An 18,928-nucleotide genomic window follows, 5' to 3' on the forward strand; every position below is an offset into this window, starting at 1 on the left:
AGGGCATTTTTATAATACATGGTAGTATGTTTAGTGACAAAAAATGCTGTTCAGTGCAGCCATAGCCTGCATCGAAATGTCTCACGCTAGTTTTCCAGCCCTTTTTTATGAACTGAACTTCTCAGGGGTAGGGAGTAGGGCTACTGCAGGGAGTCGGTGGTTCCAGTGGTAAACCATTCTAGGAAAAAATGAGAATTTATTATAGTCTGAGGTTGCTGTAAATAACTTATAACATAAGTGATGTTCATGTTGTTGTTGTTAATCTTCACCGCCTATATAGGCAAACCTCTGTGTAGTCAACTGAGTGTAACGAATAATCCTCCGCTGAATATCACTACCTATGTACAGCCCCACTTATATTCACAGTTACTCCCACACAGTAGATATATCATATACAATCTATGTACACTGATAATGGAATAATATACTTATGTATGTTGATTACAATATCACTGCTCCTTATCCTCTTAGGCTTGAGCAACAGCAACAACTTGTATGAAGGTAAGTAAGGCGTCGGAAATGATATTCAAGTTTGTGTAGATTTTCTGGCTTAATTCTCGGCATATTTGTGCAGTCTAGAATAATTCCAATTTGTTGTTTTGTAGAAAGGTCATTTAAGTTTTCTCCAGTTAATATTGTGTACTCTTTTATAATTTCACACAGTACTAATTTATGCTGGGGTTCAAGGATTTCACAGTTAAATAATTATATAGGAAATGTTCAATATCGTCTGATTCTCTTTTGTATAGCTGACACATTGGGTTCACTGTATTTTGATTAAATTCTGCTCTATTACTTTGTAGTATATATGTTGATGTAAGTAGCTTTAACTTGATAGGAAGTCTATTTATTTCACAAAAAGAGTTAACTTTTGATATTTTGGAGAAGAGTGTCAAATAATTATGTTTCTATGGGGATAGCAACCAGACCATGGTGAATTTTATAGAAAAGGGATTACCTAGCATCTATACATCTGGGTTCGAGTTTTTTAAGCTTAAGGCTATCTATCTTCCATTAATGTCAAACCCCTTGCGGGGATGTAGATGGGTCAATCTAAAATGCAGATTTTCATGCAGACAATATTGGCCTGTGCCGACATAGACATGACTATAGACTAGTCACTACAGAGAAAGCTATGAGACAAGGGAATCTGGGAACAAATCCCTAGCTCTTATTGAATAGACCCCTTGGTTCTTTTACATGTCCAGTGTATAGCACTGATACATGCGAGGAATACCTGGATTTCTTACCAGTACACCTCTAGTTAGGTGGGAAACACTGAAAATGTCTCTGAAAAATCCCAAGGGTGTTACACAGGATCGAACCCAGGACCTCAAGAGTGAGTGTTCTAAGCAACTAAGCTATTGCGCCACCCTAAATACTCTTAATTTGAAAAAACCTTGTCCAAAGTTATCATATTTTAAACAAATATATTCCCAATTCCAATTTTGTTTTAATCTAATTGATAAATCTGTCACAGAATGAGAAAAATATCCTGCCTCAAGCTTTTGGACTTAACTAAACTTGACCCTCATTCATAAAAGACCTAGACCTTCAAGGTCAAATATTTGAATTTTGCTTGATAATTGCTAATTTTGTTTTTTATGAATGGATTGTCTTCATACTTGGTCACAATTGTCCATAGGACAAGACCTTTTTGTAGACTAAATTGATTATGACCTTTAATATCAATGGCCTTGATATTGAAGGTAATTTTTTTGACTTTGGGTTGTTGTTTTTTTTTTTTTGCTATAATTACTTATAATTTGTTATTTATGAATGCTATGTCTTGATACTTAAGTGCATCTACCTTAAGGACATCTACCTTAAGGACAATTTCTTTAAATAGATCAAACCAAATTTGACCTTGACAAGTAAATGAATTTGACCTTGAAGGTTAAATTATTGTAATTACACAATTTTATTTTGCTATAATTAGCTGTAAGTTTGCAAGTAAGAAATGAATTGTCTTCATGCTTTGGCACAGCAGTCTGTTGAACAAGATAAAAAAGAAGATTTAATTGAACATGACAGTGTTGACACAGAATGTCAAATTAGTGCATTTCTGAACAATGATCTGTATCTTTGTTATGTATATGTGGATTTGATGTATACTTGGGCAAAAGAGCACAAATAATAAAACTTATATGTGAAGTAATTGATATATGGGCTTTATCTGACCTTGACTGTCAAGGGAAAATATTGAATTTAATAGCTTAAATAGTCATAACTTTGTTATTTATTTACGAATTTGGTTTATACATAGAAAAAAGTACATTATACCATTACAACCTGAAACAGACATGTTGAATTATTCTGATATGACCTTGACCTTTAATTAAACTGTACTATCAAGGTCAAATTATTTGAATTGTTATAACTTTGTTATTTATTTATGGATTTGGTTCATTTTTGGACAAAAGAACACTTATGACATAGCTGACAATGATATAATTCAAATTTGACCTTGACCTTTGAATGACCTTCACCATCAAGGTCAAATATGACATTTGAATTATAATTTGTGCAAGACAGTAATGTTTTCTAGGAGTATATTTTACTACAATATTCTTTCTTCAGTGTGTTTGACTTTAGATAAAGTTAGAAAAAGTTGAGTGTGGTCTCAGTGTCTGGTGGTGACTTCATTGCTAACTTTGAATTTTAATAGATGAGACATTACACTGCATGCAGTGCTCTAATGGTAACTATTAACTATTTTATATAAAAAATATGTAATAAGACAACAAATGACAGTTTTTAAATATTTGTGATTTTAAATGAAAATCAAAGTCACCAGTTTTTATATTCATTTGAATTGATCAAGATGTACTGTAAGTTCTTTATTACGTCTAAATTGAATATCTTAGAAATATCATATATGTTTTTCTTTATTTTACAGTTGGTCATACACTGTTGTCAATCAATGGTATCCCTGCAGAGGGAAAGTACCTACAAGATGGAAGAGATATACTGGAGGTTCTATCTGCCGAGGAAAACTTTCCTATCAGTATTAAGTTTGGAAGACCAAAGTTAACAACCAACGAGAGGATTATGTTAGCTAGCATGTTTCATTCGTAAGTTAAAGTATATTATTTATTTTTTATCATAAATAATGTTGAACTATTGTTTTGGTAAAACGCTAAGTGACATCATCAATGTAAAAGCCCAATGCAGATTTTCAAGCATTACAGGTAAAGGAAGAACTTTATGAGCTCTCATGCATTATCATAATTATGTTAATTTTCACACCTGAGAAGAATTACCAACCTTCTGTAAGCAAGTTGTATAGTTTCCTCACATTTAATAGATCAAAGTCCCTGGCAGGATTAGAACCCGTTGCAGTGAAGGGCAAAGTAAAAAATATTTTTATAAAACTTGAAATATGGCAGTATGGAGATTATGTATAATATTTTATAAATTGGATAGATGGTAGTATGGAGATTATGTATAATATTTTATAAATTAGATAGATGGTAGTATGGAGATCATGTATAATATTTTATAAATTGGATAGATGGTAGTATGGAGATTATGTATAATATTTTATAAATTGGATAGATGGTAGTATGGAGATTATGTATAATATTTTATAAATTAGATAGATGGTAGTATGGAGATTATGTATAATATTTTTTTCAAATTGGATAGATGGTAGTATGGAGATTATGTATAATATTTTTTTCAAATTGGATAGATGGTAGTATGGAGATTATGTATATTTTAAAAATTGGATAGATGGTAGTATCAATATAATGTATAATATTTTATAAATTGGATAGATGGTAGTATGGAGATTATGTATAATATTTTATAAATACGATCTATAGATGGAAGTATGGAGATTATGTTTATTGACTAAATTGAGAGCTGTTCTACTCTGACCAAGCATCAGCAACCTCTTAAAATTTACTGATTCAACTTTTTACAGTTTTTCACTAAGTTCTTTATTTCTTAAGGTATTCAGTTCAAACTACAAATATATGAACTTAGATTTTTTTCCCTAGAATTTATTATTTTTTACTCAAACTTGTTCATTTCTTATAGGATTAACTTCAAACTCCCACATCATAATAATTTGACAAGGGTTTTAAATCTAGCATCCATATTATCCAGAATGATGTTCATCTTAAACTTTGAATTGTTCTTAATATTCATTCTCTAACTCCCTTTTTTTCTTCATAGATTTTAACTTTAAACTAGATATCTACATTCAGTCTCAACACCTACATCATAAATAAAAATTATGTGATTAGATTTAAGTCAAGTGCCTCAGGGTTCCAATAATTATTTTCATTTTGAACAAGATATTTATTTGAAAATTGTTATTTTTTCACTTCTCTTGTTTGTGACTATAAATGGTGTCTTCTTTAAACTTAAGATATTTGTTCTCTTGTTACACTCACATCATGTATGACAATATTTTTTTTTATGCTCCCTGAAAAATTTCGGGGGAGCATGTAGTCGCCGCCTTGTCCATCTGTCCATCCGTCTTTCCATCTTTCCGCACTCACAGGACAGTAATTATGTGGCTAGAGGGACAATAGGTAACTGTTCTCTCTCTTTGATGTCATTCATTTCGTAATGCTTTTATGTGGCTATTTTCTTTTGTGTGGCTAAAAAGAACAATAGAGAGAACAATAGAGTAGCCACATTATTACTCTCCTGTTAGAACGTCTGTCCGTCCACTTTTCTTGTCCGGGACATAACTTTGAAACAAAAAGAGGTATCAACATGAAACTTTGTAGGTAGATAGATCTCATTGAGTAGACCGTAAACCGTAACTCTGCCTTGCCTAATTTCAGAATTATTCCCCTTTGTTTATTTTATACTTTGAACTTTGTTGGGGACATTACTCTAAAACTATAAGAGGTAACAACATGAAACTTTGTTGGTAGATAGATCTCATTGAGTAGGTGTGCAGTGCAAAAGAACCGTAACTCTACCTTGCCTTATTTCAGAATTATCCCCCTTTGTTTATTTTACACTTTGAACTTTGTCCGGGACATAACTCTAAAACTATAAGAGGTATCAACATGAAATTTGTAGTAGATAGATCTCATTGAGTAGGTGTGCAGTGCACAAAACCGTAATTCTGCCTTGCCTACTTTTTGAATTACCCCCCCCCCCCCCCCCCCCCCCCCTTTGTTTATTTTACACTTTGAACTTTGTCCGGGACATAACTCTAAAACTATAAGAGGTATCAACATGAAACTTTGTAGGTAGATAGATCTCATTGAGTAGAAGTGCAGTGCACTAGAACCGCAACTCTGCCTTGCCTAATTTTTTAATTATCCCCCTTTGTTTATTTTACACTTTGAACTTTGTCCGGGACCTAACTCTTAAACTATAAGAGGTATCAACATGAAACTTTGATGGAAGATAGATCTCATTGAGTAGGTGTGCAGTGCTCAAGAACCGTAACTTTGCCTTGCCTAATTTTTGAATTATTCCCCTTTGTTTATTTTTACTTTTTGAACTTTGTCCAGAACATAACTCTAAAACTATTAGAGGTATCAACATGAAACTTTTTAGGTAGATAGATTTCATTGAGTAGGTGTGCAGTGCACAAGAACCGAAACTCTGCCTTGCCTAAGTTTTGAATTATTCCCCTTTATTTATTTTCACACTTTGAACTTTGTCTGGGACATAACTCTAAAACTAAAAGAGGTGTCAACATGAAACTTTGTAGGTAGATAGATCTCATTAAGTAGGTTTGCAGTGCACAAGAACCGTAACTCTGTGTTGCCTAATTTTGGAGTTATTGCCCTTTATTCATTTTGACACTTTGAACTTTGTCTGGGATATTTCTCTAAAATTATTAGAGATATCAACATGAAACTTTGTAGATAGATAGGTCTCATTGGGTAGAAGTGCAGTGCTAAAAAATCATAACTCTGCCTTGCCTTATTTTGAAGTTATTGCCCTTTGTTTACTTTTACTTTTTGACTTTTGTCCAGGACATAACTCTAAAACTATTAGAGATATCAACATGAAACTTTTTCGGTAGATAGATATCATTGGATAGAACTCCAATGCTTAAAGAACCTAAACAAAGCCTTGTTTAATTTTAGAGTAATTGCCCTTTGTTCATTCTTACACTTTGAATTTTACCCGGGACATAACTCTGAAACTATAAGAAATATCATCAGGAAACTTTATAGATAGATAGATCTCATTGAATAGAAGTGCAGTGCAAAAAAACTCCGCCTTGCCTTATTTTGAAATTTTTGCCCTTTGTTCATTTTTATACACTTTCCTGTGTCCAAAACCTTCTCGGGGAGCATCACCCGGTTCAACCGGTTCTTGTTTTAAGAGTTATCTCCCCTTTGGTTTAAGAATTTTGATCTAAAAATGTTAAAATCTTGTAACAATCAGGGATGTTTAAAGATTTATTCTCAGTGTTTGTCTGTCTGAACTGTTCCAACAAATTTACTTAAATTAAAATAGAGAAAAGTTGAAATATTGGTTATACATACTCCTCCTGAGAAAATTTGATCTTTTGATTATCATTCTGTTGTACAAACATAATTTCCTAACTTAAGGCAGGGAAACTATTCACGATACAGATAAACTAAGAACTCGAATGTTTTAAGTTCATTCATTCATGCCATGTCATGTCATTCATTCATTCATGCCATGTCAATTATGCCATGTCATGTCATTCATTCATTCACCCATCCATCATTCATTCATTCATTCAATCAATGGAATAATTGAATGGGCAATGGCCTTCAGAATGTTGCTGGGATTCTAACTGGTAGGGGCTTTTATAATGTACTGTTTGCAATACTATGATAATTGCTTGTTCTTTTAGGCTTAAGATATTTGTGAATTTTAAACAGTTGTGAGACAGAAAAAAACATGTTCTATTTTTAGATTATTTGCAATTGGTTCCCAGCTTTCTCCAGAACAGAGGTCTTCTGGGATAGAGTCTTTGGAAACAGATTCATTTAAACTTCATTGTATGCAGACTATGACAGGTATGTCTTATCTTGTCAAGTGACAAGATACATATTTAGGAAATAGATCAATTTTGAGTGTGTTGTTGTGGAATTATGCACTTTTTGAATTGAAATGTAAAACAAGCTTGAAGACTAGTAGGCTTGACTTGAGTGATGAATTACAAAGCATTTGAATGATAAACCATGCATTATTGCACCACAAGGCAAGAATGATTGATACCTGATTTGATCCTAAGACGCTTATAGTAAAAGGAGAAGTAATTTTCATGATATCAATTGGTTTATTGGCTTCACATCTGACATCACATGACTTGAAAAGCATTCCTTTCTACATGGTGTGCAGATATGTTGTGTTACGTTATGCACTTGACATTTATGCACTGGTATGTTAAAGAAGGGAGAATGACTTTGTGTGAATATTGAAAGAATGTATTGTAGAAGATTACCATTTTAGCCACTTCACGACAAAACCAACATAGTGCGTTTGTGACCAGCTTGGATCCAGACCAGTCTGATCAGGATCCATGCTGTTGGCTAACCAATCCTATTACAAGAAGAGAAACTGATAGCCCTGATCAGACTGTGCAGATGCGCAGGCTGGTCTGAATCCGTGCTGGTCGCAAACCCATTATGTTGGTTTTGTCATGACGTGGCTCATTTGTTAGCCTTCTGTTGATATATCCAGCTCCTGACAGCTTATGATTTTTGTGTCGCCTCTACGGAGTAGTGGCGACATATAGGGATCACTTCTCCGTCGTCTGTCTGTCCGTCTGTCCGCACTACCGAATAGGGATAGGGGGCCATCTAACTGTAAACAGAACAAAAGAGAACAATAGAGTTCATTCCGTAACAATAGAGTAAGGGGCCATTGGCCCTTTAATAAACAATAGAAAATAACAAAAGAAATGGCCCCTTATTCCATTTCGGCCGGACGTCCGTCTGTCTGTCCGTCTGTCCGTCACAAAACTTGTCCGGACTACTCCTCATAAACTACTGGTGCAATTTCATCCAAACTTTACAGGAATGATCAGTACCAAGTCTAGTTGTGCATATTGTCAGCTTTTTCCGGTTCAATGATTTTTGGCAGAGTTATGGCCCTTTAATAATTTTTAATTTTAAAGTTTGTCCGGACTACTTCTCTTATACCACTAAAGCAATTTCAATGAAACTTTACAGGATTGATCTGTAGCTCAAGTCCTTGCGCATATTGCAAGGGTTTTCCGGTTGAATGATTTTTTGCCGAGTTATGGCCCTTTGTTAAAAAAGGTGTATTTTTCTGTATGTTGCCAGATACACAAAAATTTGTCCGGACTACTCCTCATAAACTACTGGTGCAATTTCATCTAAACTTTACAGGAATGATCAGTACCAAGGGTAGTTGTGCATATTATCAGCATTTTCCGGTTCAATGATTTTTGTCAGAGTTATGGCCCTTTAATAATTTTTATTTTTAAAGTTTGTCCGGACTACTTCTCTTATACCACTAATGCAATTTCAATGAAACTTTACAGGAAAGATTTGTAGCTCAAGTCCTTGCGCATATTGCAGGGGTTTTCCGGTCGAATGATTTTTGGCCAAGTTATGGCCCTTTGATAAAAAAGTGTTTTTTTCTGTATGTTGCCAGATACACAAAAGTTTGTCCGGACTACTCCTCATAAACTACTGGTGCAATTTCATTCAAACTTTACAGGAATGATCAGTACCAAGGGTAGTTGTGCATATTATCAGCATTTTCCGGTTCAATGATTTTTAGCTCACCTGTCACAAAGTGACAGGGTGAGCTTTTGTGATCGCTTTTCGTTCTGCGTCCGTCCGTCCGTCCATCGTGTGTCCGTCCGTAAACTTTTACTTTAAATGACATCTCCTCATTAACCACTAAGCCAATTTCATCCAAACTTCACAGGAATGTTCCTTTGGTAGTCACCTTTAAAAAATGTTCAAAGAATTTAATTTCATGCAGAATTCTGGTTGCCATGGCAACCGAAAGAAAAAACTTTAAATATCTTCTTTTAAAAAACCATAAGAGCTAGAGCTTAGATATTTGGCATGAAACATCTCCTAGTGAGTGTCAACCAAGTTTGTTCAAATAAAAGCCCTGGGGTCAAAATTGGCCCCGCCCCGGGGGGTCATTGATTTTCCCTATATGCATATAGTAAAAACTTTAAAAATCTTCTTTTAAAGAACTCAAAGAGCTGTGGCTAAGATATTGAGCATCAAACATGTTCTAATAGGTGTCTACCAAGTTTGTTTAAATAAAAGCCCTGGGGTCAAAATTGGCCCCGCCCCAGGGGGTCATTGATTTTCCCTATATGCATATAGTAAAAACTTAAAAAATCTTCTTTTAAAGAACCAAAAGAGTTAGAGCTAAGATTTTTAGCATGAAACATGTTCTAATAAGTGTCTACCAAGTTTGTTCAAATAAAAGCCCTGGGGTCAAAATTGGCCCGTCCCGGGGGGGTCATTGATTTTCCCTATATGCATATAGTAAAAACTTAAAAAATCTTCTTTTAAAGAAATCAAAGAGCTGTGGCTAAGATATTGAGCATCAAACATGTTCTAATAGGTGTCTACCAAGTTTGTTTAAATAAAAGCCCTGGGGTCAAAATTGGCCCCGCCCCAGGGGGTCATTGATTTTCCCTATATGCATATAGTAAAAACTTAAAAAATCTTCTTTTAAAGAACCAAAAGAGTTAGAGCTAAGATTTTTAGCATGAAACATGTTCTAATAAGTGTCTACCAAGTTTGTTCAAATAAAAGCCCTGGGGTCAAAATTGGCCCCGCCCCGGGGGGGTCATTGATTTTCCCTATATGCATAAAGTAAAAACTTAAAAAATCTTCTTTTAAAGAACCAAAAGAGCTAGAGCTAAGATATTTAGCATGAAATATGTTTTAATGGGTGTCTTCCAAGTTTGTTCAAATAAAAGCCCTGGGGTCAAAATTGGACCCACCCCGGGGGGTCATTGATTTTCCCTATATGCATATAGTAAAAACTTTAAAAATCTTCTTTTAAAGAACTCAAAGAGCTATGGCTAAGATATTTAGCATCAAACATGTTCTAATAGGTGTCTACCAAGTTTGTTCAAATAAAAGCCCTGGGGTCAAAATTGGCCCCGCCCCAGGGGGTCATTGATTTTCCCTATATGCATATAGTAAAAACTTAAAAAAATCTTCTTTTAAAGAACCAAAAGAGTTAGAGCTAAGATATTTAGCATGAAACATGTTCTAATAAGTGTCTACCAAGTTTGTTCAAATAAAAGCCCTGGGGTCAAAATTGGCCCCGCCCCAGGGGGTCATTGATCATTGGGGGGGGGGGCCTATATACAGGTGAGCATCCTCAGGGCCATCATGGCCCTCTTGTTGTCAGAGTTATGGCCCTTTAATAATTTTTAATTTTAAAGTTTGTCCGGACTACTTCTCTTATACCACTAAAGCAATTTCAATGAAACTTTACAGGATTGATCTGTGAACAAGTCCTTGCACATATTGCACGGGTTTTCCGGTTGAATGATTTTCGGCCAAGTTATGGCCCTTTGATAAAAAGGTGTTTTTTCTGTGTGTTGCCAGATACGCAAAAGCTTGTCCGGACTACTCCTCATAAACTACTGGTGCAATTTTATCCAAACTTTACAGGAATGATCAGTAAGGCCCCCACGATTACACGTTTAAACAGATTTGTTTCGATTTTCATTCATAAACGTTTACGATATTGTTTACTGTTTAATCGAAATGACCATATTGGCTTACAAAATTTCTTAATCATTGCCTGTAATCATGGATTTTATCAATTCTAGAGGTTAATTCCAAACTAAACAAACGGAAAATGGGTGTTTACAACCCTCCACACAGCATTACCGTGCAAAATTTCTCGTGACATAATGCATTTTTGGTAAAAAATGGGGTTACAATGCAAAAAATGTGTGCTGACTCAATCGTGATGAGCCTTGCACATTCTTTATTTGTACATGTATTAAAAATAGAAAGAAAGACATCATTTGGCGACTCAAATACATGGTGTAGGTACCACCGTTTAAACGGTATCGTTTCGGTTCTTAGCAGTCGTGTAAATGTTTACAAAAAATTGTAAACGTGGGAGCCTTAATGATCAGTACCAAGTCTAATTGTGCACTGCCCGTCTGTCTGTCCGTCTGTCACAAACTTTGTCCCAACATGAAATTGGCCATCATGAGGCGACACATGTGATTACTGATCGCTCTTGTTTTCATAGAAATTTCTTGTTTTGGACAATATTGTGATATATTCCATCTACTTCTATAATTCTTTGTTTGCATAGTATGGATCATAAAATATGAGTATTTGTATAAATGTAGTAATTGTACTTCATATACAATTGCTAATAGTGTTAGTTTACTCCATAAACTTTGAAATAATGTTTGTTTACATCATAAAACATTCATGTTGACATTGTTTAAAACATATAAACTTTGTTATTAGCTTTTATTATCCCCTGCCGAAATCTTTTAGCTCCATTAGGTGAGGTTGTTGTGACTGTTGCTTTAAGTTTGTAATGCCCGAGGTAAGCCAAAATCGTCTTTCCTGTTTTAAGTTGCCATATGACCTATACAGTATTTGTGCACTGTAAAACCAAACAAACCATAAAGATTTAGCACCTTTATACCATCATAAACATTATTATTACCATTCTTTTCTAAATGATAAATATTGCTATTACATTTGTTTACATCATAAATTTTGTTTTTACATAATGTATTTTGCTGAAGAAGGAACTTATGGGTTGCTTTATTGTTTCAGGATTAAAGTTTATTGTTATATCTGATCCGAGACAAGCTGCTGTAGATATTTTATTGAAGAAATTATATGAAGTTTATGCTGATTTTGCTTTGAAGAATCCATTCTACTCATTGGATATGCCTATAAGGTAACCAAATTGTTTTTAGCTCACCTGAGCTTGCTCAGGGTGAGCTTTTAGGATCGGTGAATGTCCGTCGTCCGTCGTCCGTCCGGCCGTCCACAATTGCTTGTGAACACTCTAGCGGTCGCATTTTTTCCTCAATCATCATCAAACTTGGTCAGTATGCTTATCTAGTTGAAAGCTCGGATGAGTTCGAACATGGGTCATCTCGGATGAAAAACTAGGTCACAAGAGCTAAAAATAGAAAAACCTTGTGAACACTCTAGAGGTCACATTTTTGACCCAATCATCATCAAACTTGGTCAGGATGTTTGTCTAGGTGATAGCTCAGATGAGTTCGAACATGGGTCATCTCGGATGAAAAAGTAGGTCACAGGAGCTATAAATAGAAAAACCTTGTGAACACTCTAGTGGTCACATTTTTTTAACCAATCATCATCAAACTTGGTCAGAATGCTTGTCTAGTCAATTGCTTGGATGAGTTCGAACATGGGTCATCTCTGATGAAAAAAACTAGGTCACAGGAGCTAAAAATAGAAAAACCTTTTGAACACTCTAGTGGTCACATTTTTGACCCAATCATCATCAAACTTTGTCAGGATGCTTGTTTAGATAATAGCTCAGATGAGTTCGAATATGGGTCATCTCGGATGAAAAACTAGGTCACCGGAGCTATAAATAGAAAAAACCTTGTTAACACTCTAGCGGTCACATTTTTTGCATCAATCATCATCAAACTTGGTCAGGATGCTTATCTAGTTGGTAGCTTGGATGAGTTCGAACATGGGTCATCTCGGATGAAAAAGTAGGTCACCAGAGCTAAAAATAGAAAAAAAACCTTGTTAACACTTTAGCGGTCACATTTTTGCATCAATCATCATCAAACTTGATCAAGATACTTGTCTAGGTGATAGCTCGGATGAGTTCGAACATGGGTCATCTCGGATGAAAAACTAGGTCACAGGAGCTAAAATAGAAAAACCTTGTTAACACTAGTGGTCACAATTTTGACTCAATTGTCATCAAACTTGGTCAGGAAACTTGTGTAGGTCATTGCTGGGAATAAATCGAACATGGGACATCTCGGATGAAAAACTAGGTCACAGGAGATAAAAAATAGAAAAATCTTGTGAACACTCTAGTGGCTACTGTTGTGATCCAAATATTCTGTTAATTGGTCTGAAAGTTTGTTTTGAAATGATTTCTAAGTCAAGATCGAACATGGGTCATCTTGGATGAAAAACTAGTTTTTCACACCGCCCAAAATATGGAAAAACCTTGTTAACATTCTAGTGGTCACATTTTTCGACTCAATTTTATCAATCAAAACTTGGTTAGGATGCTTGTCTAGGTAATTGCTTGGATGAGTTCGAAATCGCATGTGAAACTAGGTCACCGGAGCTTAAAATAGAAGAATCTTGTTAACACTCTAGTTGCTACTGTTTTGATCCCAAGTATCCTGGAAATTGGTCTGAAAGTTTGTTTTTGATGATTTCTAGGTCAAGTTTGAATATGTGTCACCTGGGGTAAAAAAACTAGGTCGCACTGCTCAAATATGGATAATCCTTGTTAACACTGTAGTGGTCACATTTTTGACTCACCTGTCATGAGACTTGGTCAGAATGCTTGTCTAGGTAATTGTTTGGATGAGTTTGATAATTCAGGTGAGCGATCTAGGGCCATCATGGCCCTCTTGTTTTATAGTGCCATCAATGTTACGGTGTTTTAACTGTAGTAAATTGGCTATAAGACTAATTGCAACTCTGATATTCAATTCAATGTTTATTTGACTTAAACAATTTGAAAAAAAATGATTTGCCTTAACTGGGATTTGAACTCCAGACCTCTTGCTTTTTAAGCAAGCGTGCAAACCCCTCAGCCACGATGAAGATATATGTTAATGGCCTGAAGAAAACCATGTTATTCTAAATTTATTATTCTGACGCTAAACCTGTTGTTTAACACAGATGTAAATAATCATGGAGCTTACTATAAGCATGTATATCTATAAAGAATAAAACAATATTAGAAATTTTCGACCATTGGGAACTATTTTGCTTGAAAATTAATGCGCCTGTCATTTGACAATCTTTACGCAGTGATCTTCCCTGAATTTTTCGAAGTTAGTGTACATATATAGGGAAGTAACTCCTTCAAAAAAGTGGACTACTTTCGGCATTTGGAATTAACAGCATCAGGGTCTGAAATATCGCTACCATTATTTGTTTGGTCTGACGACCCAAACAAATAAAAATGAAATGGGGGTGATCTATTTCCAAATATATTTGTACATTTATATTTTTAGATATAACTAAAATTTTGTGGCTTAGGATAGCTTTTTTGAAATAAATTGCCCAAATACTAGTATAAAATTTTTTCAAGTTTTAGTACCCTTTATTTAAACAATGTGCCAAAGTAGGGAAAAATATTAGATTTTTTAAATTTAGTCCCAAGGGCCTCTGTTTTCCAATTTTGTAAAATACATTTTATTTTTAATAAACATCTTCCTTTATTGACTGATATCTTACAAAGTATGTGTATTAGCACCTTTTATGGACAACTGTCATTATTTATGGTTTCAGATTAAAATTTGGGTTTAAGGTTACGAGACTTTAAAAAAAAAATTATCCCCCTTTTCCTTATTAATTTAAAACTTTTGGTTTTTGCTTTAGTTTTCATTTTAAATTTTTGATTTTAATGGGGGCTTTTATGTCTCAATATTTGAAATTTATATTTTTCATGTTTTTTTTTCAGATGTGATTTGTTTGATACAAACTTACAGTCATCAATAGAACAAGCAGAAAAATTGGGGATCAGTAATGTTTGAAGGGAAACAACTCTTGTATGAACTTAGTTACATGTAATTGAAGGCAAAGTGGACTAAAATGTCATAGTGTATTTTGTCTAGTTGTGTGATATAACATACAAGCATCATAAAAATGTTGCGCCTCCTACTGCTTTATGTTTAAAATACATTTGTTTATGTTTAATTTAATTTCATTCAAACTTTTGTACTTGGTAAATAATCATGGAATCTTAACTATGTCTAAAGTTCTTGAAACATTTTTCGGGAGAAAAAAGTGATCCATACATGTGGACTCCCCCACTTTCAAAATAAGGGTTTTTTTCACAAATTAAAGAAATCTTCCTCTTTTTCGATGTCTGAAATTTTTTTATTGCAAATCTAAAATCTCCCTCTCTTTGAAGAAAAATCTCCCACTTGATCATAGAAAAGTTCACTTGTATGGTGATCAATTTTTGAATATTTTTTGATATGGTTTTCTAAGGTGTGAGGTATAAAGAATGTGGCATGAGTTGTCTGTTTATATGAAGTTTTATTAAACAGGTTCAAGAAATTGTCATAAAGCAAGTGTTTCCAAGCTTGATAACATTTATTTCTATAAGTTTAATAGAAATTTTATATAATATGAAAGCAAAAATGAGATTCTTTTTTATAGCATGACTAAATGCATTGGAATACATAAAAATATACCTGTTTTGATGTTTTATTCACACTTTTTATGCCATTCTTTTGATGAAATATACAGGTTGAAATGATGTTATGACAATGGGTAATATAAAGACATACAATATGGCTTTATAACATGAAAAAACAAGCAATGTCATGTAATAGACAATTATCTTGAAACACTGTTAATAGATACAAGTGTGTAAAATGCTCACTTCTATTTAAAATCAGAAATCAAGCAACAGGTTTTTTTTAATTAGATGTAATAGGTTTGTTTAGATACAAAATGGAGGTTCCTTATTTTACGTAAACTGCTTGTGAGAACATGTGTAAAACCCTGGTGAATTTACATTTATGATTCTCAAATTCCAAGAATCAGTGCAAGAAACTCTGTAGAAACATAGGCTTATTTTGCTTCATAATTTTATTACATGTATGTCTTTAAAAATAATTTTTGCATTGTAAAAGTGTTAAACATGAAAACTGTTTGACACAAAATCAATCAGTGTTCTACACAGCTGTATTATCTAGTTCTTGTTTATTTCCTTATACATGTAATTTGTTGTTGTTTTTTTCGTATGACAAATTTAAGCATTTATTTCCTTATTGTCCTGTTATATTATGATAATTGAAGGACCAGGATGAATATATATATCAGATGATTGAATATGACAGTACAAAGTGTTGTAAAATGTGCAATATTGATAATGATAATAAAACACTGGAAAAAAAACAAGATTGACTGTATTATTGTCTTAATCTGAGTAAATTTCAGATTTTCTTATGTTTACATGTATGGCAGTATTATTTAGGAGGTGATTTTATTCAGTTTGTTATAGTTTTGTTAATTCTACAAATCTCTTCTTCAGATGGATGAGTTCTTACATGTATCTCTTATTCTCTTTGTTCAAAGAAGTTGGATAAAATGACTGCATTTCAGAAAATACAATGACCAATTAAAAGTTCAGAAAGATCTACTAACTGCTTTTTGAAAGAAAATAAGGAAAATTTATAAACAAAACAGGTTATTTACAGATTGAGATTTGAATCTCATTCTATTGTTTGGTATCTGCATATTTTGTATTTTCTTCTTATTTTGCCCAACTTTACAACATTAAATACATGTATATTAAATCTGCTAATGAGTTTAACTCTTACCATGTTAAATATTTTAAATGATCTTGTTCATCTTCCTATTTTGAAACATCATTTTGACCATTCATCATTTATAGTTAAAAATTAAAAAAAAAATGTACTGAAATTTTCCCTTAAATATGAAAAATGGTTTAGTCTGTATTATCATTGAAAGATGGCCAAGTCCATTTCAGAGATTCAGCATTTTGAGGGTTAAGGGCAGATTTTGGTGCATAATATAATGTACCAAAGTATTTCAGTCCTTATAATGCAGTAAAAGCCTCTGTACAGCAGCCATCTGTTGAGCAATAACCTTTTTACAACAATCAATTCTTTTATAAGTAAATGCACTAAAATAAATTTAACCCCTCTAGAGTAACACCTAAATATTTTTATTATGCCCCCGCCATGTAATGGCCGGGGCATAATAGTGTTACCCCTGTTCCGTCATTCCCCGTTCCTTTCCGTTCCCTTCCCCATTCCTTCCGTCCTTTCCGTTCATTCTGTCCATTCCGTGCATCATCAATCAGTTTTTCCCGTTCATTATCTTAAAGAACGGGTTGCCACACATTCAACTCAAAATCTTGATATATGGATATTGTCATGAGAAAAATACAGGTCAAGTTTCGAATTTGGTCCATGGTTTCGATGATTTTTGGCAGAGTTAAGTGCCCCTTTTTACTTTGAAAATAATTATTGAAATTTTCAGTTTCCGTTCATTATCTCCCAAAATGGTAACAACACATTTCAACTTCAAAACTTGACATTTATGGGATTTATTGTCATGAGAAAAATACAGGTTCAAAGTTCGAATTTGGTCATGGTTTCGATGGAATTTTTGGCAGAGTTAATGCCCCCTTTACTTTGAAAATAAATGAAATTTTTCAGTTTCCGTTCAATTATCTCTCCCAACGTACAACACAAATTCAACTCAAAAACTTGACATATGGGATATGTCATGAGAAAATACAGGTCAAGTTCGAATTTTTGGTCTTGGTTCGATGAAATTTTTTGGCAGAGTTAATGCCCCTTTTACTTTTGAAAATAATATGAAATATTCAGTTTCCGTTCATTATCTCCCCAAAAGTACCCAACACAATTTCAACTCAAACTTGACATACAGATGCGTCGAAGGAATGCGCAGGTCAAGTTTCAAATTTGGTCCATGGTTTCAATGATTTTTGGCAGCAGTTAATGCCCTTTCACTTTGAAAAGTAATATGAAAAATTTTCAGTTTCCGTTTATTTATCCTCCCCAAATGGTTAACACAACACATTAACCTCAAATTTGACATATGGATATTGTTTTTGGGGAATGCCCCAGGCCAAGTTCGAGTTTGGTCTCATGGTTCAATGAATTTTTGGCAGAGTTTTAATGCCCCTTTCCACTTTGAAAATAATATGAAAATTTACAGTTTTCTGTTCATTATCTACCAAACAGTTTTACATAATTATGCAACTTAAATTTGACATATGGATATGTCAAAGGAATGCGGCAGGTCTAAAGTTGGAAATTTGGTCATGGTTTGATGATTTTTTTTGGCAAGGAAGTTATGTCCCTTTCACTGTTTGAAAATAATATAGATACATCTTAGGGGAATTTAAGGCAGTTTTAAGTTTAATTTGGTTGTAGTTCTCAATGATTTAAAGAACAAACTTATCTTTCCTGAATGTTGGAAAAATTTTGAAACTTTCACTTTTCAGCCACTCATTATTTTGGCCTACACATATTTGCCAAGGATTCTATTTTCAAAAGGTTTTTAAGACTAATTTAATTTCAGTGCCTTTGAACATTGAATGAAAATGGTTTGTGTTAACATGAGAAGTTTTAAGGGCTTTGAACTTAAAAGAAAAAAATAATTAAAACACCATCTGAAATTTTGGCTGGCATGGGGCATTCCGTGGCAATGATGACACATTTCTAGTTGTTGCTCTGCAAGGTTTGCACCATATGCTCCATGTTAGCTTGTGGTGTTATTAGTACAAGAAACAAAATACGGATCATTAGATACAATACCCTGCTGTTCTTTTATGATCATAAAGTCTAGGTCCTTTACCCTCATTGACCATTGCTGGATAAATTTTACTTTAAAAAAATAAGCAAAAGAATTTTATTTATTAAGAACCAAAAATCGAGAACAAAGGGTGTCCCAGATTTGAATATAATTTAAAAACAAGGTTCATGTTTTATCTTAAACCTTATTGGTGTTTATTATTTTCCCCAACAGTAGGAATTATAATACTTTAAACTTTTTTGTTCTAAAATAGACCTATTTGGGGTTTTTATTACAATTTTCATAAAAATCTTTTGGGCCCCAAAAAAAAATTTTTTTTTTATACCAGTATATTTCAGTTGGAAATTTAAATTTTCGGAAAGGGCATCACTTTTAAGACCTAGAAACCCCCTTTTACTCTATTGCCTTTTTTTGTTTTTTTGGTTTGGGTATTGTTTTTAGGGCCCTTCCCCCCCATG

At 33.7% G+C, this 18,928-nt stretch overlaps 1 protein-coding gene across 1 annotated transcript; it reads left to right on the top strand.

The window, feature by feature from the left end:
- Positions 1-2,899: 2,899 nt before the first annotated feature.
- LOC132713732 (trafficking protein particle complex subunit 4-like) lies at positions 2,900-15,560 on the top strand (the record flags this gene model as incomplete). Its single annotated transcript, XM_060696410.1, is given in 4 exon segments — positions 2,900-3,074; positions 6,877-6,980; positions 11,733-11,859; positions 14,608-15,560. Coding segments are annotated over 4 exon segments (479 nt in total), but the record flags the coding sequence as incomplete, so codon positions are not given.
- Positions 15,561-18,928: the final 3,368 nt, after the last annotated feature.

This window comes from Ruditapes philippinarum, unplaced genomic scaffold (assembly GCF_026571515.1).
Source record: "Ruditapes philippinarum isolate M1 unplaced genomic scaffold, ASM2657151v2 ctg5895_1_1_1_1, whole genome shotgun sequence".
NCBI lineage: Eukaryota > Metazoa > Mollusca > Bivalvia > Venerida > Veneridae > Ruditapes > Ruditapes philippinarum.